Genomic DNA, 25,912 nt, shown 5'->3' with positions numbered 1-25,912 from the left:
TGGCTTGCTTTACATTTCACTGTACTCTATACATCGTGCTCTGTCATATTTCAAATCAGACTGCTCCAGATAAAGATTAGGCACTGTGTTTTCCCTGCACTCTGCAATGCCAAGGAACGACTGCCTAGGAATAATTGCCTAGGAATAACATTAAGTGTTGTTTCCTCAATGCACTTGATTTCTGTGTTACTGGAGAAGAAGCAGTGGTTCAAGAGGCAGGCCACTGTTTTTCATTAAGGTATTTTTAATATCTATTTTAGTTTAAAAACAGCAGGCTAAGTATCTGCATCATCCGCAAATAAAAGTATGTTTAAATACAATTAAGGCTGAAAAAGAAATTTCAGATCTTAAATTGTCTTGATAAAAGCACAGGAGAAAAGAGAGAGCAAAGCTTAATATGCCAAACTGCATGAAAATGCAGCCTTCTGTGGAAAACACATGACTTACTAGGGAACTTCTTTTTTAAATATATTTATTTTAATCTAAAAAGTGCATATTCAAGACAAAAAAAATCAATAAACTGAAAAGATCTTCAAATAACTGAATGGTTTTGGCTCAAAACTCAGAGTCTTGATGGTTCTTTGCAATGCCTTATTGGAGCTGTAATTTTAAATAGTTCTTCCCATTTTGAGGGCTGAGTCCTTAGGCTAACAGTATATGTAGATCATAATGGTCTCCTTGTTTTATAAACTCAGATACTTCAAGAATCTTGGATTGTGTGGTTCACTATGAAGTTCAACACAAACAGCTTGTTGAGGGGTTTTGTTTTGTTCTCTTTTGTTTTATCAAAAAGAAACACTTTGGATGAAAAATATATTTTCATTCAAATCTTGGTTTTCAGACAGTCAAAATTTTTCAACCAACTGTTTTACAGTCATAACAAGAGATGAAAAATTTATGTTCTTGCCACTTAAACAGTGAGTTACCTTGTGCCACATCTTAGTGACACATCTTAGTGATATTTAAACTTATCAGTTTTGTTCTTCAGTGAGTAAAAACACCTTATCAAAATGAAAGAACTTTTATTTGAATGAATGATTAGATGCAGTTTTTCTGGGACTGGTACACTCAGTTAGATCAGGGCAACAAACTCATTGATATTTGGTCTGGAAGCAGAGGAGTATGAAGTCAAATTTACTCTTCAGTTGCCTCCAAAATTTGAGGTAAAGTTTTTGCAAGAAAAAAAATAGCTCAGAATTGCAAGATCTGTTCAAGTTCAAATCATAGGAAAGGCTGAGTGCCTCCCTCAGTCATTAGGCCAAATTTTCACCTCTGTGTTAAAGTAAATTCTGAAAGATGACAAGACTGACAAAGACTGATCCTGATGATTATGTTTACCTGTTGCTTAGTGAATTCATCCACATACTCTGATACAATGGAGACCTTTTAACAGAGTCAGAAGTGTGATTAGTTCCAGAGGCTCATGACCACGCTGTCCTGGTGTCCACAATGTCCACTCTTTCAGAACATCGATGTGGCAGGTATTCTGGCTGGCAAGGAGGTAGGGGTGCTTTCTGTTTGTTTACTTGCCTAACTGGTTTGGGGAGGAGAAATTTAAGTAACTTCTGATCTTGCTTCCTCTCTGACTTTCCTAAAACTCCTGTTATGTATCTAAAGTCATAATCTCAAACTGCCAGAAGGTAATGAGAAAATTGCTAATCTCACTGCTCTCCTCTTTGTCTTTGTAAGTCTCTTAATTGCAGGGACTTACAATTTTATTGTTCTTGCAGCTTCTAATCAGACTTTAAAAGCAATCTAAGATAATTTTTAGGTCATGCTTTTAAGTTCCTATGAATTGACACAACGGAGAAGCAGCAAAGCCAAAAATATCAGTATAAATGTCAGTGGTTTGAAAGGTCACTTCTCCCCATTTCCCTACCAACATCTTTAGTATAAAACAGTGACTTGTAATGTAGTCACACATCCTGTAGTTCACTCCTTTAGCTAAACAGTCTAATATAATAATAGCAAATGACTGTAGGAGGAGATGATTTAGTTTTAGCAGGCATGAAGCCTCCTTTTACTCAGAGCAGTGTAAATAGGAGTGACTCTGCTGCAGCTACAAGGATAATGCCACTAGGAGGCTTATGAGAAGAGAGGGGAATCAGGCCTGGAGGGTCCGTTTTATTTTATTTTAATTTTTCTCTTAATGTGGACATTAGTGGTACAGGACTGATGATGGTGTTATCGCTTCTCTTGGAAACATAGTGCACACTCATTTCTTAAAGTAACTGGTATGTAGTATATTAGTCTACTGAATCAGTGACAGTAGGGCAGCCCACCCCAATCCTGCTGCTGTTGCATAGCTGAAATTCCTCTTGACTTTAATGAATTGCTGTCAGCATAAGAGCTCCTCTACTCTACTGGTATTGCTAGTTGAAAGGCTGAATAAAGTATTTTCTCTTTATTACCATTATGTACAACTTAATTGTCACCAGATGATGTGTTTTGCACTCTGAATCATATTTATATTCAGAAAATATGAATATTCATAAATACCTTCACATATCAAAAAATATGTCATATAACTAACTATGGTTCTAAGGGTGTCATGGTGCACTTACCTTTTCAATAGTCTTGTCAAAGTGAGCCTGTGTGGATTCTGTGTGGACAGAGCACCCCTGTCCACAGCAAGGCTAGAGGAAAAATGCCTTGCTTCAGGTTTTTTATTTCCTATATGATTAAGAAAGTTTGTGAATCAGAATTCTATATTTAAGCTTAATTTATCTTTTATTTCATAGCTGCTTTTATTGGAGTCTTCTGCAATGTTATTATAGTCTCTATTATTCATCCTCAAAGTTGGTTGTATACAGAGAATTCCCCATTCTGTATCCAATCCTTTCTTTGCAGTCTTCTTTCTCCCCTGTTTGTAGCTGATCTTCGCTGTCTGTTTCTCAGTTTTTGCCGAGATATCATTATGCAATCTCAAATGCTGTGGAACATTTCTTGTAACACTGATTCATCATCTTTCTTTTCTTTCATCTTCTCCTTTTAACTAAGACAGCCAGAGGCATAAACTGGAGGCTTTATGAAGAGAGAATAGCCAAGGAATAAAAGCTGTTGATCCTGTTAAGAGTTTGTAGGCTGTATTCTGAAAATACAGTGACCCCAAAACTAAGCTTGAAGTTCTTAGGGGCACCCAATTGAGCAGTGACTGCAAAGAATAGGAGAAAGAGCCAGATTCCTAGACTGTGTAGACTTGGAAAGATGTCGTCACCTATCTGTGTAGGATGTCAGAGACTGTTTCAAAGATACCTTGTCCAGCTCTGTTAGTCTGTACTTCAGGAGAGTGAAGGATACCAAAATGTAGGAGCAGCTAGATGTTTGACTCTAAAGCTAGTGGAAAAAAAGCTTGTACTTTTCTATGGAAGAATGCTTCCTTAATAAGAATTCACCCTAAGTTAGAATGCTTCCTAAGCAAAAACACATCACCTTAGTCAAACCTGTGAGTTGTTTTGTGGAAGTTCATTTGAGGTTTTCAAATACAACTCATACAAGTGTCATAATGTTAATGCTGTTGGTCTGACTGACTATTGCTCAGTCTTGGACTATATTTTGTGCCAGTATCACTTCCTCAGGATGTCATTGTGGAGACTTAAGAAGCCTACAAAGTATTGTATGTGAAAACATCTGACGTCAGCTGGTGGAGGGAGACAGCGTGGTTTCATTGCTTACATTCAGGGCAGCTGGCCAGGAACTCCAGGGCTCTAACCCTGCCTCTGCTTTGGACAGGGCTCTCACAGTCTGGACAGATCAATGCAAGCAGAAGAAAAGTTTCATCAGAGAGGTGGTTGAGATAGCATCTAGTACAGGACTATAGAATGCAATACAGAGCTTTACAGAGTTATGCAGTACAGCAGGTGGAAGTGAAGAAAAATGTGTTGTATTGACCAATTGAAATAGTGGTATTTCTCTAAATGAAAAAGCACCCTTTTTTTTTTTTTTTTCAATTTTGCACGTAGACTTCATGTCTTTTGTTTTGTTCATTGATCTGAATGTTTCAGTCATGTAAATCATGATGTTGGGTTTACATCTTTTTCCTTGCAATTAAATGATAACTTTAAAGATTCCACCCTTTCCTTCTGCAAAGTATACCTGCCATTGCAAAATATGTACATAGAACACAAGTGAAAGAGGATAGCCTTGCCCCTTTGATGCAAGGGAGAGCCTGTGTCTTCTCCTGCATGTTATCTTTATGAAAATGTGATTGCATGTATGAGACAAAATTACTAGTGTTCAAGGGTATTTGCCATGGGACTGTACTGTAGTTATTCCCAAATGAGACCCAAAGCAAGCAGGTTTGTAAATACACAGGCTTTTCCACTCTTCTTTAGTCTGTGTTTGCTCCTCATGATTGATGAAAACAAGTACCACTAAAGGCCCTTGTGGACTACATTAATTATGCCAGCGGTTGATTGGTTTGGCCCCAAATGCTTCATAACAATAGGCAGATTTAATTAGCAACAGCTCTGATTGCAATAACTTCACAACCTCCTGGGAGCATCATACACTGAGCTTCCTTTTGCATTATTGTCAAGCCATTAAACAATGTTTAATTTTCTCAAATTAAAAAAACACAAAGCATACAATGCATTATATGTAGAAACAATAACAGAACTGTCTTCACATAAGTGATAATAAAAACGTTTCCTTATTAGGTGACTGAATGCTAACATTGCTCTTTCCTGTGATGCTCATTGTAAAAGTTAAATATTTATACTCTGTTTTACTTGAACAGTACTGCCAAAACCAGTCTTTGGGATTTTCTTCCTTAATTGTAGAGAGCTTCAAAATAAATATGACTTGAGGTAGTTGTACATGTCTGTGTGGGGTGACAAGATGGGAACAGGTCTGAAAGGGCTGGAAGTACCAAGTAACACCTTGAAAAATAGTACTTTGGGAAACCTGCTCTTTACTATCACACCCAGTAGATTTTGCAAGGCCTGTACCAGTTACACAGATTGTTTTTGTGGCATGTTAAATGCTTAAAATAATGATCTTATGAGCACATAAAGTAATCACAGGTTGTAAAGGATTAAAGACCCTTAGACACTTTAAAACTCTCATTTTACTAGTTCAAAAGTCTTTTCTTCTATGCATTATCTAAGCAGCCTTTAAAATTGTTCTGAATATTCTTGGGACTGACTTTTCTGCTGCTGATCCCTACTGTGTGCAATGGAATGGTTCCAGCTTACAAGAGCAGAAATTTTAGCCTGGAATTTTCAATATGATTGTAGGTCTCCTGTTCTTCAAAAGCATAGCCAGATTTCACTCTCACATTAGCATTATCTACTCTGCAGAGAACTATTTCATTTTTAAAAACAGAGATGAAAGTGGAGTTGAATTGGAATTTTTATTTTTAATTCAGATTCCCCTTGGTTTTTTTCCAAAGTTTGAAGGTAAAGCCAAGCCAAAGATTTGTCTTTGCTCTTGAAATCAAATCACAGGCTGAGCTGTTTAACCATGGCCATATGACAAAAGAAAAAAAATGAAAAGAAAGAGCAACATAAAACTACATTAAAAGTCATTGGAGCCAAAAGAATTAGTATTAGAATATTCTCACTGGCTTTTACTCTTCTTTGGCTCATCCTCTTTATTGCATAAAAAAAACTTTGCCAAAATCAGTAAACAGTCTTCTGTCTGAATGCTGGAGCTCTCCTCTTATGAATACTGACATCCTACGTGCAATATAAATAGTGTGCTTTGGATATAGTGTGCTGGGGGGCAAAGACCTTTACAGCCTTGAAAGAGCCTTTGGCTTTATGCAGGGTCAAAGCAGTGCAGTTACCTTTTCACCAGGCTTCATGTTCATGTTGTCAAATCTCATACTGAGGGCAAGAGTTTTGGGAGCAGCATCATCGACAGATGATACCACCTTAGAGAATTTGTTTGTTGCTCTGTTAAAAGATTTTTCATTGCACAACACAGTCCTTGTAATTAGAGACAGAAGCATATGCATGCTCATTTTCCACCTGCTTCTTGCCTTCTCTTTGACAAGATGAGGAAGGAAAAAAACAGCAGAAAAGTGCCAAATTTTTGATTCAACTGTCATAGATTTGCTATTAAGGGTGTAATTATATTCTCAGTATTACTACAATTTTCTTAATTTTGTGATAATTTAACCCAAGTAGGTTTTAAGAGTACTTATCTGAGAGGGGATGGCAATGGTAGCATAAACTTTTGCATTATGGCTGTCAAAGTAACTGCCTGAAACAGTAAATAAAAAATTAAATATTTCTGTTTCAGCAGCCTGGGTAATTTCTGTATTCCTGCTCAGTGCCAGAAGGCCAAATTCTTAACATTCTGTAATGCCTATCCAGTCTGCTGTGAATTAGACAAAGGTGCAGGCAGTATTGACTATTTTGTAAGGTACTCTGACACATGTAAAGGGGAGCTACTAAAATTCAAAATAACATTGTCTTCTTTTTTTGATCATATCTGCGCATTTTTAAACCATGCATCTCAGATCACAGCAGACAAAAATCCTCCTGGCTCCTGCTGGCTTCTGCAACAGTAGTCAGGGTTCTGTCTGTAAGGTGGTTGGAAATGAGTTGGTACTTAGAAAATTAAATGTAGGTGGAATGCAGTCACCTCAGACAGGAGTTAAGCAATAAGGCTTGAAAACACTTCATGGTGCCAACAGCGTTTGCAGTGTGACCCTGTGGCAGCAACACGACACAGGCTGCAACCAGAGATGCCACTGTACATCTCTGAAAGGAAAATTACTTGAGTGCCTAAGGTCAAGTATCCAAAGTCATATCCATGCACTGGTTTAAATATGTCAGTTTCCCAAATGGGGAAGAGAAACAACTTCTGTTTCATGGAGGAGAAATGCTAGATGGATAAACATTCATGTAAGCTGGCTGGGTTATTTAAGTGCCAAAGTATGAATTTAGGCACCCCTGTTTGCCTATTTTGTTTTTTAATTTTTAGTAGAGCTATTCAAACAAATATGTACCCTCAGCTTACCTGGCAAAGAGTTTCATTTTCACAGCTCTATGGAAAAAGTGAACCAGCTTTATTTTCACTTCAAATCTCTCTCGAAAAATGTGAGATTTTTCCACTGGCAGGAGACTCACATTTGCTGGTCAATATACTCATAAAGCAAGAATGATAGCTTTGCGCAATTTTGTTTAAAGAATGAGCCTTCAGATTGCTATAGTGAGCTGGCCAGCCAGCCACTGTGTATGGGAAAAGTCAATGAATTTCATTTGCTCTAATTTTGGGTGGTGGCTTTTTTGTTTGGTTGGTTTTGCAGTTTTAACAGAGTGGAGCTGCTCTGCTCTGGCAGGATGAGGCAGCCATATGTAACAATAGTAGGTACCAGTATTTCCTCTTGTGTAGGAAAACCAGATTACATCCCATTTGGCAAATAACTGCTCTCAGATGTATCCTTGCGGGATGGGGCAGTCATTTGCACATATCTTCTCCCATGTAAGGGAAGTCAGGTTAACAAAGCCTAGCAAGAGCACCTGGAGATGATAATCCATGCTCTTTCCATTAGTTGAGCAAAAGCAGAATGAGAAATCTCATCTCCTCAGAAAACCAGATTTTTCACTCTCCTTGTGAAGCCTGATGCCATTTCATTGACCATTTTACTTTAAATTATTTTTGATTTGTGTAAAGGTTCTTTTTAAAGATCCATTGAAGAAGGTAGGGTGTAGAAGGTAGTCCTTGGATCATGCCTGGCACTTTGCAAAGACTTGCTATCACTTTCACACACTGCTGTTAAAGATTTAACAAAAGTATGCTGCTTTTGGTTTACTGCTCTCTCACATTTTACAAATGGTACAATAAAATATTTGACCTGGGAAGTTCAATACAAAAATTTTAGCTCTAATGCAAAATGCATCTTTGAAATAACTCAGTTTTCTATAATCTAATGTGTACTCACTTTATATTTCTCCCTTATTTATCTACTATGGAAGTAAATGTTAATATTTAAACATTGAGAATCTGATTGTGCCATGTTTGTAAATGAAGACTGATTTCGTGTGAGTTTTCAAGTCAGAACAGATCTCACTCTACTATTTTTTTTCAATCTGAGTAAGAATGGCAAAATAGAGAATTACATTTCATTTAAAAGAGGTAGCTAGTTTGATACCTGAATCTGTTCAATGGCAGTGAAGAGAAAAAGAATCACAAAGGAATAGCTGATTAATTTAAATTAGTCATTATTCTGTGAGAGGATAAATTTGAATACTTGCATAATGTTTCTCATCTGTTTAACCAAGATGTTGGGCTAAAATAAATAAACAAGCAAGCAAAGGAACAACCAAATATAATCTAAAATAGCAGGCTTTTTGAGACAAAACAGTTCTTTTTCTTTGGTAGTGACTGTGGTTGCAGTCTTTTCAGTGGTTAGAGGATTTCAAATCTTAAGAAAATAAAGAATTGTAGAGGTATGTGCAAAAATTTCTCTAAACCAGAAACTTTTAAAAGAATTCCAGCAGAAAAGTGGGTTTGGATTTTGATTAAAGAGCAGGACATCCCATTATATTTCAGACCTCTGTTTTATGCCTCTCTCCCAACTTTTGCCAGTTAGTAGAATCAGAATTTGTATATTTTGAGAATCTTGATTTGATATTGATATTGACTTCGCTACTCAGACCTAGGGTAAAAGTTAAGGAAATCTTGGTGTATACCAGTAGATTATATTGATTATGATTATAGTCTTTTCAAGTAAAGCTGAAGGGGGACTAGTGGTCTCTGCATTTTGAATCTTTTTTTTAAGTGTGCTCAGTGCATTTTCAGATGATTTTCCTTGTGCATTGCAGTTTTTTTGCATATGAACCACATAGATAAATGAGAGCATCTGTCTGTGATTTATCCTTCTTTGTTCAATGGACTAAAGTACATAAATTAATCATTAGGACTGTGTTGAAGCAATAAGCTTTTTTGCTTTTTGAGCCACAATCGTCAACCCAAGCTCCAAAAGTGCAAAATAGTGATCAGCTGGACATTGAGAGATCTCTGAAAATGCACACAAGGGGCCTGCAATATCTGGTTCCCACAAAAAAAAAAAAAAAAAAAAAAAAAAAAAAAAAAAAAAAAAAAATTCACAAATGCGAAAGAATATGGGCAGGAAAGTTGCCAGCTTCCTCCAGGCTTTGAGAACCCTCATGCTGATGCACATCTGAACCTAACATAAATCAAAACATGTGGCGCCAGATGAGTATTAATGATGTAATTTAGTCCTAGGTTTTGGTTGCCATCTAGATATTGGGTCTAAGGTTGAGTGTTTATTAATGTTACCTATTCCTTACAATCAATACTTGGTCCATGAACAAATATTAGGCTTAACTGGAAACATACGTGCATATGCATATATTCAGCTGAGACCTAATGCATTGTTCATTGAATTTAGTAGGTATTTTTCCATGGATTTTTAGTAAGGAAGTCTGTCTCACATAAATACTCTTTTTTTGATCCAGGTTAATGAACAGCCTTTATAAGAAGCTAGTAGCATGAGCAAATTAATCCTTGCATTTTTATTTTGTAGCATTGTTACTGCACTTGATTTCAGTTAGAATCGAGGTTATTTGAAAGTGTCAGGAGGTGGCAGGTAGACAAATTCTTGTAGGAACAGCTGTCCTTATTTGGAAAAAAACAATCTTCTTAAAAAAGATTGGTGTGAGATGCCCATGCTTTGGCCACGAGGAACAAGGAAACAACTTGCTGTACACAGAAGGTAGGAAGTTGTCATTCAAAGTGCCTTATACCACTTTGACTACCTCTTCAGAGAAGGAATCTGTCATGCTAGAGATCGTCCAGCAAAAGCTGGAAACCTGGAAAAAATAGAAAGCCACAGAATTAGATCTCTCCTTTACTAGAATGAAATAATCTGGTGGAATTTCTGTCATTTGTATAAGCTGTGCTTATGGCAGGAAGGAACAGAATTGATGGATTCTGGGTGATGAAATTGGTCAACTACAGGTAGGGAAAGGGTGTGTTTGCTGAGTTGGAATGATGGAGCCACTACTGTAGTGGGGGACCATTTTGCCATACAGTAACTTCAACTCCACTTCAGGAAGTGCATAGCTTGAATAGAAATTATCCCACTTCCCACTTTCCTTTCTAAAGTGAACAATTTGGTGATATGTGGAAATACAATTTGGTGTAATGTAAGTAGAACTCCATTCAATGAAACTTGAATAAAATGAAAACTAGTTAAAATATAAAACCATATTGTGATCAGTTTCCTTGGGGTGTATTAACTTCACTGGTTCAAAGAGGGTTCATCCTAAGGAAATGGATCAAATTATTTTTCTCATGAGATGTGAAATTTCTTGGAGGAATTCATGGACATCAATAGGATGATGATTTATCCATCCTAATCATAGTGTATTGAAATAAACTAGCACAAAGCTTCTGTAAATCAGTAATTGAAGTGCACTTAATTAGTCCTAATTAACTAGGACAGAAAGCTGATTTGAATATTATTTTGATTAGCAGGAATTGTCATACAATTTAGGTATACTAAAATTTCGGCACGATTATATTCTGTCTGTATATCCTCCCAGAAACAGGCTAGAACTGCAATATTGACTACCTGTGATGTTACACTGCCCTCCTCTAGAAGTTGCTTTTCACTTTTGGAAGTACTTTTGTTCACAGGTTTCTTGTTACCTGCTTTCTATAGGGGACACTGAGCTTCAAGCCCTTATAAAAGCTCCATTTACCCTGAAAACCAGGCTGTCTAAATTGTCCTTTCATGGCCCATTATGATAATGAGAAAAAGGAGGGAGAAGAAACCAACTGAAAACAGAATTTCTTGGAGTGGATTCTGTTTGTTATATACACATTGTGTGGTTAACAAAATTGAACGGAAAAGTTAGTATAGTGGCATAGGAAATGTTAAAGTACCATACAGATGCCTGTAATTTTCTGCAGATTTGACAACTTGTTTCTGTGGAACACACTGAAGTTTAGCTACTTACATTTATGCAAAAAAACCCAACTCAAATTATTTGTAGTCATGAAATTCCACACTTTGGGAGAAGTTGTGATAAGACACAGCAGAAAAACTGCTTGATTTTTTTGAAATAAGGGGCCTAAGTTACAAGTCTAACACGATGATTATCCTAACATACATAATACAGCACTCGGCATTTTAGATATGCAACAGAAAAATGCACAGTTAAATAGATTATTCAGGATTACTTTTCCAGAAAAGTCACTGCTATTCTTCTCTAGGACATTCCCTAGTAAATATTAATTAACATTTTAGATAGCCCATCACAGATGAATAAATGGAGTCTTTAACAAATAAGGATTTACAGTGTTACATTCTATTACTCTTGAGGTGTTTTCCTTAAAAACTAACTTATTTAATTTACTTTTTTAATTAACTTTGATTTTCTTTAAATTCTTGTAAGTTAACTTGATTTATTGAAATCCAGACTGTTTTCTTAGAGAGGACTGGCAAGAAAAATCAACCAAAGATTTTATACAAAACATGAAACTTCTCTGAGTTTGTCATTAAATAAAGTGTGTTTCTTATTGACAGAAGATGCAGCATTTCAGCTGGTTGTTTGTAATGGACAATAAAAGTATCTTAAACCAGAATATGAAATATGTATTTAGCAATGAATAAAGAAAGAAGAAGAAATGGAATTGCAGTGTGATGTAGGAAGTGCGGCATGCATTACATCTAAAGCATTTTTTTTAAACTCACTTTTAGTGATAAGCGAGAATTTTACTTTGTCATTCAGAGGTGGCCATTGGGTGGACGGTACAAAGGCTCTTGCTGTAAAAGTGGGCAAAAAGGTACATTGCCTTATATGATTGAAATGTCTATGTTGAATCAGTAATGCTTATAACCCTAAAATAAAACGTAGTTTGGGAAGGAAATGCAGAAAGGTTTATTAACCTAAAATAAATTATCCCAGCTAAGGTATAGCACTGGCTAACATGGTAGGCTATGCAGAAAGGATTTTTTTTGCCACATTTAACTATATTTTTTTACTAAGGTGTTTGGAAAGTATCTCTTTTTTTTCTGGCAAGGTAAAATTGAAGTAACTAAGTAAAATAGCAACAGTGTAAGCACATTCCTTGAAAAGAAGAAACTGGAGTGTCAGTGCTTTTCTGTTCCCAGAAGGAATGTTATTGTGGTAACACATTCCATAGCAAGTTTGATGCATTTTAATGAGTAAGGTATTTATCCTGCTTTTATTGTGGCATAGATCCTTTTCCATAGTGTTCACTTTATGAACTTCTGGCCTCTATCTGTTATAGTTCCAGTTCATAGTTGTTGTCAGATTGTTTGGACAAACTGCCAGAGATTTTCTAAGTTAATGACATTTATCACTGGTTCTCCTGGGAAATGAACATTTGTTGACCATGACTCTTCTGACATTACAAAGGCAATTATTTTCAGTGGTATGGTAGCTCTTGTGATAAGAGCTCTTAGCATCACAGGGCTACAATTGTATCTTTCCACTACTCCTCTTGTAAATAATTGAAAGAAAATCTGAAAGGGGATGAATGGCTCCTTCAGACAGGAAATCACACGGAGGATTAATGTTCTGGTTCTAGCAGGCAGAATTATAGATAAGCACTTTAGACCAGTTTTCCTTTAGGTAGGAACAATGTTCTAGTGCAGAAAAGAAACAGGGAAGTAGTAATGGTGACACAAATGGTTGTTTCAAAAGCATACAAAACATTGGACTTCAGAAATTACTCTGTTGAACAGACGGCCTGATAGCTGGCCTGAAGCTCATTAGCCATTGTATAAAGGAGAAAGATGATAAGCTAATCTGCACTTTTGTTAAATGAAATTAATGAACTCTCTTCAGCAGATTTGTAATGATAGTCATTTGGCTCATGGAGAACTGAGAGATGTAGTGTCTATTATATTCTTTTTTACCCCTAATTTGTTAGAAATAATCTAGATTTTATCTTAAAACTAATTTAAGCCCAGCGATAAGTGTTCGTCTGCTTGTTAAAATTTCCCATCTGTAAGGGAAAGATAAGAAATTAAAAGTTTCAAGAAGGGAAAGTCCTTCCTCTTAATCTTTAAACCTTCCTTTGATTACTGTCTGCTCTGCTTCCAGTCTCACTTTAGATGTTAAGTTCAAGCAGTCTTCTGACTGTCCCTTCTACAGTTATAAGCCATATTTTTCAGCCCTCCTTTCCCATAATTCTGCTTTTCTGTACCTCTGAGATTTAAAACCTGATGCAAGGGAATAAAAGGACTGGAAGAAACACGAATTTTTTGTAGTGCAAAAGATACAAATTTCTGGCTTGAGCAACAGCTTGTAGAAAATCTTGTCTCAGCAAGTCAACTAGTAAAGATCAGCTATCTGGGTCTAACACTGTCTCCTAAATGACCTCAACAGAGGTGACTGCACTGGCCCATGAGTCAGCAGTGCAGTCCTTCACGGGTTGTCTCAAGCAGTAGAAACTAGAGCTTCACAGAAGTTAGGGAGTGTAGCTCATGCCCACAGCTGAAACAGTCAGCATCTGCTTCTGCACTGGGAATTTTCCATCACACCCTCTCTGCTCAGATGCATTTTGTTTATCTGAATGAGTTGATTCTGTGGCCTTTATACCCCAGTGTATTTTCTAAACAAAGCTGGGAGAATACAAATGTGTTTTTCATACAAAGCTGGGGTTAGGGGAGATAAGAATACCTGCATCTCTGCCATATTTTAAGTTACTAGTTACAAGGATGTAAACCAAGAGAAGGTCACAGTAACTAATGGCATGGTCCCAAGGTTTATCAGTATGAAAGAGACATTAATTTAGTGGAGTTTAAAGAGGAGTAATTATTTCCTCTCTCTCATGGCAGCCGCTTCACCCCATGTGCTCTTTTTTGCTTGATTGTATACAAAACATAAAAAGTCAAAAACAAAGCTAAGTGAGGAGTTTTCTAGAGTTGTCACAGCTTGTCATTTGATAGTCATCATTTTCCACATTCACTGAGGAGAAGATTTTTTAGCTACTCTAGGAGGATGTTGGTGACAGATTTTTGCTTTGTCAAAATATAGTTATTTCCGTAAAGGTTTCAACATGAAAAATTCCTATTTCCCTTTCACAAAGTGTTCCTGTACCTACTACAATGATTCTGTAAGTACACATTATTATCTAAACAATGGAAATTTGAGAGGTATTCAATCTCTGTTTATGTCAGTGGGTAGAATAAGACAAAAATGTGCAAATTCATCAGCTTATCTAGATACCCTATTTAAATACTATATGAAAAAAAAGAGGAAAAAAGTCAGCTAAAGATCTCCATCTGTGCCTTATGTTATCAAACTAGCAAGTGATATTCTTTTTTTTTTTTTTTTCTTGTTTTTCATGGATTGGAAAAAAACACACTGTTTCTGCAAACCAGGCCATTGTATAGATGGAATTGTGTGCCAGTTAAAGTATGAAGGTGTTTAGCATCTTACCACCTTTTCCCCTATGACAGAAGTCTTACTGATTCTGACATTTGCATTTGCAAAAAGCTGTCAAGGAGCATTAGCATTCTGGACATGATTAGTGAATTTCTGTCAGTGTCTACAATTTGCAAATAATTTTCCGAACTATGTGGATAACAGAAAACAAGATTACCCTGGAGCAGAAATTTGTTAAAATGCACTAGAATATTCAGTCAGGATTCAACTTGTTCTTTGTTGTGCACTGAACTACTAAAAGTCAAAAAGTAAATCCTTTAACTGGTTTCAAAGAAGAGCAAATATTACCCACTTTTTTTTTTTTTTTTTTTTTTTAAATTAGAACATTAGAATGACTGTTCTTTAACTAAAGAGAATCTCTTATTGATTGAAATTCTACTAGAATTTCAATTTTACTTGTAATTTTCCATTTAGTAATTTGAACATCTGCAGAGTGCTTAATATTCTTGCTTTTCAAATATTTCATTTTTTTTTCTACTGGATAGTTTGGGAATTATTTCAAAATGTAATTTTTAACAGTCTAAATTTCACATTATAGGTGACTGACTTTAAAGTCCATGGAAAAATAATGGCTTTAATAAATAGTCTTTCTTATTTACCCAAGTTTCACATGGATCAGATAATTAGTGACTAAAAATCCTAAGCAGAGGCGTTATTTTACTGATTGTTGTAAACTGACAGGCCTTCTCAGGCCCTATGGTTTCTACTCTTTGTCCCTTGCCTCATAGTTTCATTTAAAGGCTGAGAACGTATAGATATGAAAGTTTTTCACACATTCTGAAAGATTTTGGGCATTCTGACTACATGACATAAAAATGTATTCTTCTTGTGGGTCTTTGCTCTCCAGACCAAATGATACATTGCCAATACCAGAATCACCAGAAAAGAACGTGGAAGAATTCTCACTGTTTTAAGAGGTTGCTTCAAAACTGGAAAAAATGAGCAGAATATAAACATCCAAATGAATACCTAGATGAATAATTCATTTAAGGAATCCCAAGCAGTTGGATTTTTTTACTATGCTCTCTGAAAAGAATCCATGCTTTAGGGACTGTGAAATGCATGAGGATTTTTTTAAGGTCACAAGGTATTTACTTATCCAGAGATTATATCAAGTATAGGAAAGAGGGCATTCAGGATATTATTAGAACTATAAAATGAGGCAGCTGCATGAAAAGGAAACAAAAGTTTCTAACAATATATAGCCTAAACCATTGTAGATAGTATTTGAGCTGTAGCAAGCCTTCACTAAGAAAATCTTTATATAAAACCAAAGAAGTACATAAACCAGATATAAAATCTGTTTGATAAATCGTGTAGGCTCTTTCCATCTGTCTTTTTCAATGCTTTTTCTTTTCCATCCAAAAGCATCGTCATGTGATCAAGAACTTCAGTCAGCCCTGGAGGAGGCAAAGCAGCCCCAGAAAGACAATGTGTTCATTCCAGAGTGTGCTCAGGGCGGCCTCTACAAACCAGTGCAGTGCCACCCTTCCACGGGCTACTGCTGGTGTGTTCTGGTGGATACGGGGCGTCCCATCCCCGGTACATCAACAAGGTAAGGGGGTACGCGGCCCTCCAAAGCTCTAGTAAGGACATGCCCTAGTGTCCATGGACTTTTGTTGCCGGTGGAATTATGTCATATAGGTTTTTTCCACCATGAAGTGAAATATTTTGAGACATCAAAAATTAAGGCCAGATGACCATGGACAGTTTCACTACAATGGCACAGGCCATTCTAGTCTTCTTCTTTACTCCTATTTTGTGCTGGGAATCCAAAGCTTGGAGCATATAATGAATAATCCCAGAGGAAATCTCACACTCCTTATCCCAAATATAAAAGAGCCAAGTAAGATAGTCTATGACAGAAACCATGTCCAACCTCAGAAATGCTTAGTTATTTTTCCAGCAACCTCCTCAACTATTTCATATGATGGCCTTTGATGGAACAACTCCCCAGGAACCCATAGAGAGGAAATATCATTTTAGTGTGTTATTAATAGAAGGTTGGAGTTCAGTCATCTCAGCTGAGCCGGATACATGGTGAAGTGTTGTGAGCCATATAGTGCAGATGTAGGCAAAGCCCATATCAGGTTCCAAAGAATGTTATTTAGGTTGGTTATTGAGGTTTGGCCCTTGTAGGAATGCTATAGGAGCTCATATAGAGCTGGCATGCAATATAGGAGTCTTGATGTAATCATAACTCTTTTATAACTTAAGCAAAATCTTTTTTATCATTTGCATAAGGTTTGTAAAAGAAACATGTCTTATAAGCCACTTGCTGTAAAATAGTATATTCTTGGGGAGGATTTTTTCACATATTCTTCTAGTGCTGATTTATTGCTATCTCTTTATACTATAAGCTGGACTATGCCAATTACAGTGTCATCTGAAGTGGGCTTGATGGTCTTAGAGGTCTGTTCCAGCCTTAAGGATTCTTTTATCACTTAAAGTCAATGTTGATCACCTGTCAAACATCATAGTCTAAATTTGATCCTGAAACTGTAGGATCAGTGTATGTATCATGTGAGGATTTAAGATGACTTCTGGATACCCCCTTTTATGCTCTTTCTCTGTTCTCCACCCCTAGGTTTGTTCATTGTTTGTTCTTTTTATATTAATTCTTCTTTGAATTATTAGCTTAGTTTTATTTCCTATTCCCTAATTTAAGTCCAAATCATCTTCTTGTGCTCAACAAGCAATGGGGCTTCTGCTGTGGTTTTGTTTTGGTGGGGTTTGTTCTTTGGTTTGATTTGGGTTTTTTCTTGTGGGTTTTTGGTTTGGTGTTTTTTTTTGGGGGGGAGAGGGGTTGTTGTGGTGTTGTTTCTTTTTTTTTTTAATTATTATCTTCTTACAGAGTCACAGAATAGCTGAGATTGGTAGGGAGATCTGGAGGTTCTCTGATCCAATGCCCCTACTCAAAGCAAGATCATCTAGAGTGCATTATTCAGGACTATGTAATAGGACTAAAGAATACTTTATTCTGAGTATTGCTAAGGATGAGGAATCCATAATCTCTCTAAGCAGACTGTTTTAGTGTTTAGTCACCATCATAACTAAAAATAAGGGTTTTTTTACTTTTGCATGACATTTTCAGTATTTTATTTTGTGCCCATTGCCTTTTTTCCTGCCACTGGGAATTAGCAAGAGGATTATAATTTCCCTTTCATTATTTTCCTCTCTTTGGATACTAAGAGACAACATTAAGATCCTCCCTGAACCTTGTCTTTTCCAAGGTGAACATTGCCAGAACCCTTTCCTTATTATATCAAATGCTCCAGTCCCTTAATCATATTCATGGCCCTTTGCTACACTCACTCCAGGATGTCCATGTCTCTTGTTTGAGGGGCTGGACAGAGCTGGACACAACACTGCAGATGAGTCTCACTCTGCCATTGTATATGACAGGACAAGGCTCTCCTCCCTTGGCTTGATGGCAGTACTTTATCTAATGCAACCCTGAAGGCTATTTGCCTTCTTTTCTGCCTTATACTCAACATCCATCAGAAATCCCCAGAGCTGCTTTCCAGCTGGTTTGGCCCCATATTATCCTGATGCAGGGAATTAATCTTTGCTAGGGGCAAGAGTTTTGCTTTTTTTTTTTTTTTTTTTTAACTTCATGAGATTCCTGCCAGCCCACTTCTGCAGCTTGTTGAAGTTCCTCTGAATGGCAGCACAACCATTTTGTGTATCAGACACTTCCTCTCAATTTTGTATCATCTGCAAACTTATAAAGTTTTTCCATGTTTCAGCGTCCTGGTCATTAAGGAAGAGGTTAAACAGTATTGTCTCTACAGGCTTTGGGGCACTCCACTGGTGGCTGGCTACCAGCTGAAATGTTTCTGCTGATCCCAACTATTTGAAACTGGCTGTTCAGCCAGTTTTCAAAACACCTCCCTGTTAATTTATCTTGTACATACTTCATCAGTTTGTCTGTGAGAAAGTGATCAGAGACAGTGTCAAAAACATATCTAAAATTAAGAGAAATAATATCTGCCCATCTCACCTTATTCACTGAGCAAGTTACAGAATCATAAAAAGCTGCAGTGTTGGCCAAGTATGATTTCCTCTTCAAAATTCTATCCTGACTACTCTTGCTCACCTTCTTCTTCATATATTTTGGAATAGCTTTCAGGAGGATTTAACTTCATCACCTTCTCAGAAACTGAGGTAAGGCTCTCTGGCTTATTTGGCTCTTCCTTGCCCTTCTTGAAGTGACATTTTCTTTCTTCCAGTCCCTAGGGACTTTCCCCAGTCAGTACAAACTTCCAGATATAATGGTGAGTGGCCCACAAATCAGCATCCCATCGGGTCCCATGGAGTTGTGTATATCCAACTTGTTCAGATAATCTCTGACTTGATCCTTTGTGGCCCAGGATAAGTCTTCCTTGCTCTAGAGTTTACTACTGCTCTCAAGGACCTGGGATTCTTGGACACTGGTCTTACGAGTAAAGGCTCGGGAGGAGGTGCCATTGAATACTTTTGCCTTCTCTCTGTCCTTTGTCACAAGGTCGCTTATCCCACACAGCAGCAGGCTCACACTTCCCTTGACTTCTTTTTGTTGCTAATATGCATATAAGAAGTTCTTCTTGTTGCCTTCATGCTCCTTTACCAGAATCCTGACCCCATTCCTATGCACTTGAACAGTGTTTATTCCTCCTGTATCAGCTGGCCAGTCATATGCCTCCTTTTTAAATGTGAATTCTGTTAGGTGCACTTTGTTCATCTGTGCACACTTCCTGCCACAACCTGCATGTCAGGATGAACCATTGATGAAAATGGAGGTGATGATCCTTAAAAATGAACCAGCTTGCTTTCTTATTCATGGGTATAGTGTGCATGCAGTATATGCCATTTTGGCTCCTACTTTCATATAGACTGGAAGTCTAGGTCTTCCCAACCCCTTGATGAATCACCTATGGAACTAGAATCAGTCTCTGTCTCTTTTTTTCCGTGTTTGGTCTGCTGGGCTCTTTTTTTTGGCAACTACACAGTCACACAGTCACTCAGCTGTGGGAAAAGAGGCGGCAGGAAGACCTTTCACTGTGTCTCTAAGGTTGGAAGGCTGGAAAATTGGATTCAATCTTTCCATGCATATGGTTTAGACACAAAAGTGCTCTGCCTGATGACTGATACTGAAAAATCAGCTGCTATGTTCTTGATCATTTCTAATTTTTCAGCTTTGTTAGACTTAAGGTCAGTCCTCAGTGAAGCTCTGCAGAAGCAAAATTTAGTGATATCCCCAAAGAGGACATTTATGAGCACAGATGGGTAAGGAAAGTACTTAGTATTAGGAATTTCATACTAAATAAAGAATGACTGGTGTATTTAGGAATCTACAGTCTTGGTAAACAAGCAGGTGGGATTACTGCCTGGAGTTTAAGAGGAATGTCTAGACCTCATTTCTGAGAAATATTTAGGTGGGGTGGAATCCCATTAATTATTTCTTGATTTAAATTTTTTTTCTGTGTTGATAAAACTATTCTTTTTTTCTTTTTTCCTCAGGCAGAGGGAACTAAAGTGGGATCAGAATATACACTTGTCTTTTTGCAATTCTTATAGAACGGAAAGAATGAATATGTGAATCTTTCCTAGTCAAAACAACGAGGGGCTTGTGCAAAACTTGATGTACTATCTTTCAGTTTTCCACCGCAAAATATAAATTAAAAGACGTTAAAACTGATAACATTAGTACTCCTGGTAGCAGGATGGATGCATAACATACTGCAAATACTCTGTTCTGCAAATAAGAATCGAGTCACTAAGTGACAACACCAAAAGGATAGACAGATCCAGGAACCTGTTGCCAGAACAACTCAACATTTTGCTTGTCATTTGTTTTGAATGTATTCATGAGGATGATACTTGCCATATTATAAGGCTCTAAACACCTCAATAAATGGTAGTCACATTGAATAAGACCCTCAAAATGAAGGGAAGTTATTAGCACTCATTTACCTTCTAATGCACTCTCATCTAAAAAAAAGACAAATCATTTGTCAATGAAGGTATTTCAGAAAAAAATAAACTCATTTTAGAGTTAAAGATATGTGAATGAAGAATCCATCTAGGACATTTAAGACAGTTAAACTTACAATAAATAGGTGAAGTTGTGAAATAAATCCACATTAAAAGGGAGTTATGCATTTAGAGGCTAAACAACCATTCCCACAAAAGTGAGGTCCTCACCAGTTCGCTCCCAATGCCTCTTGGAAATCACAACATGAACCTCAGCCTTTTGTCTCAGTGGGCACCATGGGCCTGTGTTCTCACATATGACTTTTTAGCAACTAAGATCTTGTGCAGAGTAAACTCCAAACTTGCAAAAGATTCTCTAAACTTAAGGAACATAAATCATCTCTTTCATGAAGCTGCCCACACTGTAGAATCCTTGTGGAAGCCTCCATCCTCTACTACTTTGTGCACCTCAGTAAATCTCAGTGCTTCCCAGCAGACTGATCAGAGGTATAAAGCAGTCTTCCTAAGCCCTTGCCAATTGTAGATATACATTTACTGCTAGGGATTCTTTCCCCTTTTAAATTCAAAAGAGTAACTTGGGATGTCTTTTAACTACGCTATTTTTAACCTGACAGTGCTCCATTCTGACATGCTATCCCATTCCCACACTTTCTCCATGAAAACTGAGGCAACCCTGTTTTTCTTATCAGTTTTTAGCATGGTATGGTAAATTTTAAATTACCTGTTTTCTTTTTTAAGTTGCTTTAAAGAGTTAAATGTAGACTTTTCACATTGCAGCATTTTAACACCTATAGAATTGGTTTGTATATGATGAACTGTGTGTGTATTTAACAAAAATATCAGCCAAAAAGGTAGAAGAGTAGAGGCCAAAAAATAAAACATAGGCACAGAGCAGCCACAGTAGTGGAAGAGAAGGAGGGGAATGCAGAGTCAGGTATCAGATTAATCAGGGGCCAGGCTGTTTGCCAGGTACTGCATTAGTGAGTGTTGCTCAGAGACTTCCCTTTCACTGTTTTCTTGGCTGATTAAGGTGGTCATCCATCAAGTATCCGAATCCAACCCATGTTATCAAAGCACCTTCTATTTCTGCCATTCTTTAGGGTAAAAAAGGGTCTCTAGCTCTCCCACATCCATGAAAACGATACTGTACCTTCTTGCACCAGCCAAAATTTGATGGGCCAGTAGTCAGTTTCATCAGATGATGTAGAAATAAATTAAGCCCTCAAAGGAGAAATAATATTGCAGTTTTCTATCCTGCCTGATAATTAAGAGCAAAATATTTAGGCATTTTTTTAGAAGCAGTCTGACCTGAATCCAGGACATTTCCACCATTCAATGTGTTTAGAAATGTTTTGTCCAGAAAAATTTTGATTAGTGTATTTTAATAAGACATTTTAATATGCCACTCAGTAAATGTCATTTTTGGTAAAGTTGGAGTAGGAGAGCTTCAGTTATATAAACTATGAAAAAAATCTAGATTCACCGAACAGTATGTAGACAGACATGTATGTAGACAAAATTCATGTTATTTTAACTGAGAATTGAAACTTTCTCTGAAATTCTACCTGCTAAGCTCTGCAACTTCAATCTACTTTAGGACAATAAAGTAAAAATTTCTCAGAAAGAGACTCTGTCAAGTTGAATGAAAAACCACCATGCATTGATTGTGGGACACAGAAAAAGAGGTGCAATTCAGCAGCAGATTCTCCCATCCCTCCTGGTCTTGCATAAAAGATATTGCTGGTGGAGTTGCATGAGTCACTGTTTGTTGGAAGTACAAATAGCACAATTTCTTTTTACCAGTTAGACTAACAAAGTGACTTTAAGTAAACTCAATAAGCATAGAAGAGCCAGAACATTCCAGTAGCAGGTGGAGATTCAGTCTTTTTCATAATTCCCTTCAAGTAGTTCTGGCCCAATTACCTTCCTTCTGGAAATTCGATCACTTTTTCTGGTTGAAAACATTCCTGGTTAACCCTTCTTACTTAATATTTTTTTTTCTTTTTTTTTTTTTTTTTCTGAGAAGATACAGTAGCACATGAATTTAGAGCTGCAGTAGTACCTAGCTGCCAATTTTGAAATTGTTTCTCTGGTGTTTCCCAACGTGAATGCTGTCTGAAATATTCTTTATGACCTTTTTATTTTATAGATGGGAGACAGCCTTCTTTTTTCTTGCCTCTGTGGGGTTTTTTTGGTATATTTTTTCAAAATAGTTTTTATTTTCTGTTAATTTATAGCAATTCTTTAGTTTTCCTCTCAGTAGAACGAACTTTAGAAGAGAATATTTTTTAGTTTGGTACAAACTTGAGGAGAATAAAGGTGGTTTCTTTGAGGTCAGGGAAAAATAGATGAGTTTGCATTGTCCTCTGAATGATAATGTGGGCTTATTCCGTGAATACAAGAAGACATGAGGACTACAAAATTGGAAATAAATTCATTCTTAATCAAATTAACCTTCACTGATTTTATTCTCTCCTTGTTTGTTCTTTAGGTATGAACAACCTAAATGTGACAATGGTGCCAGAGCTCACCCAACAAAAACAAAGGATTTGTACAAAGGACGCCAGCTTCAAGGTTAGTGAAACTGATAAATTTAAATTTATGCATTCCAATGCTTTGTTTATTCACTACAGTAAATTAGAAAGTAATTCCTTACACTATATCAAAATAAGGTATCTTTTAGATATCACTATACTGATTTGCCATTGACTGAAGTATTTGACTTTGGGACAGTGTAAGACAATATGGGTCTTGGGATCTTCTCAGAGAAAGTAAGGCTCATTTTAATCAGTAGTTTAATGGCAGTCACATTTACTTACTGGAATTATTATTTTCTGCTGTCATATCATGGAAATCAAGAAATACATCCAGGATATAATCCTGGATAATGCTTCATAATCCCTGTTCTAGCAAAATCCATGGGAAGTAGGCCTCTGTCTCCAAATCAGTCTAAAAAATGTATCCATCTTACTGTTTTTCAAGAGCATCTTTGTCGGTTTACTTCAAAACTTTTTTTTTTTTTTTGTTATTCTCTATTGCAGGAAAAAATTGTGTGTATTAGAGTTGTTATTTTTTTCACACTTTTTATAATCTTGTGAGAGAGCTTATCTATGGGTAGCTGAGCTACACAGAAGCAAATAGACTTCCTTAATTTTTGAAATGGCCTTTTAGTATGCTTGAATAACTTGAGGTGTAGCAGGTTTAGTGATACTGCACGTTAGATTGCAAGACAGAGAATTGCAAGTCACTGTCAGCCATTGTAAAAAACCAGAAATAAGTAAATACGTGCAGAGCTTTCATGTAATGAACAATATTCTAGTGTGGTCACCCAAAGAAACATTCAGACAATCATTCCCAACTAATGCCCATCAGTGTTGAAATGCATATTAGATGAACACACATTTATGCTCTCTGTCATGAAATAATTTAATTACAAGGTGTAATAAAAAAAACCCAAAAAACAGATATAACTCTATGTTGTGTTCTATATAGAAGCTAATCAAAAGATTTGGTTGAAAATGTCCTGCTCATTGTAGAGGGGCTGGACAAGATGACCTTCGAGGGTCCCTTCCAACCCAAATTATTCTGTGATATTTTACAATTCCATGGAAACCACTGGAAAGTTAGCTGTCTTCAACAACTTATTGTACACAACACTTGCATAGTTACAGACTTGGATGGTTACTTGATTTTATGTTTGGGTTTTAAAAAACTTGACTCAGAAGATATTGTAGCAAAGCACATGTTGAAGAAATAAGTTCTGTAGTTGAAGATATCACTTACTGGTCATTCCTACTTTTTGCTGAATATTTTGGAAAGCATTTGCTAGATGTAATCTTAGAGGGAGAATGGGCTGGTGGAGGTTTTTAAGATTTCATACATCTATTTTCTATCTATACTGCTAGTGCTTTCATAGACTACATTAAAAAAGATTTGTCCAAAATCAAGATACTTTTTCATTGAAATAGTTAACAAGAATTTTCAATGCTTCAAGCTCTTACTTGATAAATTAATTTTCATTAAGTTAGGCAATGATATATTGATTTTCTTTTTATTTACAATATGGTATTTTGCATTATGTGCACTTTAGTCCAAAAAGAAACACTAAAACAATGCAATCCTGTGATTATCATAACGGATATGTATGACATGGATTTTCTCTCATGTTTTTTAATTTTGTTAGGTTGGTTATTCTTTGACTTTCAAATGCCTTGTGTTATTTTAAAATAAGGCAAATACAAAATTTCTTAAATGCTTATGGGTTAGCTAGAAGAATCTCTTTCTCTTCTGCTATAGAATGGAATAAGTATATGCCTATAGAAGTAACTGGGGGAAGAGGCTGCTTCCCAGTTGCAGTTGTGTTAAGATTCTTATATTTTTTTCTTTTTCTCTCTGTAAAGCTAAATGCACAAGTCTTCAGATGACAAATTTATTTCTTATCATGAAAATACTACACCAAGTGAAATTAATTGAAATTACTTCAGACAATTTTTTAAAATAAAAGGAGGTTGAAAGATGATCTTGTACAAGTAAATCTAGTTGTTAACAAGTAACACAAAGTTGTGCAAATAACTAATATGAATCAACTTTTCAACAGCAATGAATCACTGTTATTCCATTTTTCTGCTGTAAGCAGCCTTGCAAAGGCGTGTTTGCATCTGTGTTGTCTAAATTTAAATAAATATTGCATATAATTGCTGAGTGGTGCCAGGACTGAACAAAGAAAAAAGTAGGTTAATTGGATTCTTACTTTTAAGGAATAACAAATTTCTGAAAGGATGGGTTTGCTGATTAAAGCCGCAAAAATGCAGTAGCTCTGGGTGAAACCACTGTGACTGCCTGCCATGTATAACAAGGAAAATTTTAAAATTAATTACTTTACTGCAATTAATGAATGGGATAAACCCTACTGGTAGATCCACAAGTGTATTAAATTGGCATAGTTCTGCAGCTGCACTGATTTATACCACCTGAAAATTTGAACCTATTATGTGTTAAGCCAAATATTTTTAGCAATAATTTGCAAATAAATCAAGAAGCAGTTTTTGGCAAGCACTGATACCTTGTTAAGGCAAAGCTGTGGAAGGTAAGTGTCCCTTGGAGTCTACAGCAAATTTCAACCTAGCAAAGACTATGTCTTCACATCCTAAGGTAACCTGATATAAAGCATCTGAAACTGAAGGCTATTCTAATGTTTGTAGGGACGATCCAAGCCACCTGTATCTCTTAGCTTGGGCTGGAATTATATAATAATAATAATAATAATAATTCCCATTAGATTTCTAGTCCTTTTTTAAAGCCAAAGCATTTTTCTGAGGTTATTTGTGGTTATGATCTTTCTCAGAAACTGGCTATTTTCAGATAATGAAATTGAACTCAAAAAGAAGTATAGAGAATGGAACACACACTATGGAAACAAAAGGGGGTTTTACTTTTCTCACAGAGGTTGGTTTTTTTTTTTTTTTTTTTTTTTTTTTGACCTTTTGTTCTCCTCTGCGATGAACTAACATATTCTGTAAAGTCTTGAATAGTTT

At 36.4% G+C, this 25,912-nt stretch overlaps 1 protein-coding gene across 3 annotated transcripts in view; it reads left to right on the top strand.

Annotated features, from left to right (window-relative positions):
* SMOC2 (SPARC related modular calcium binding 2) overlaps positions 1-25,912 on the top strand; it is a 139,209-nt gene that overhangs the window by 80,250 nt on the left and 33,047 nt on the right. For all 3 annotated transcript variants that reach the window (XM_066315804.1, XM_066315803.1, XM_066315802.1), the window contains exons 8-9: positions 15,771-15,957; positions 22,870-22,952. In XM_066315804.1, coding sequence (XP_066171901.1) covers positions 15,771-15,957; positions 22,870-22,952 — 270 coding nt within the window. The remainder of the gene's footprint in view (positions 1-15,770; positions 15,958-22,869; positions 22,953-25,912) is intronic.

Source organism: Sylvia atricapilla, chromosome 3, assembly GCF_009819655.1.
Source record: "Sylvia atricapilla isolate bSylAtr1 chromosome 3, bSylAtr1.pri, whole genome shotgun sequence".
Classification (NCBI taxonomy): domain Eukaryota; kingdom Metazoa; phylum Chordata; class Aves; order Passeriformes; family Sylviidae; genus Sylvia; species Sylvia atricapilla.
The sequence above is the reverse complement of the archived record's forward strand: the minus strand, read 5'-3'. Positions and strand labels throughout refer to the sequence as shown.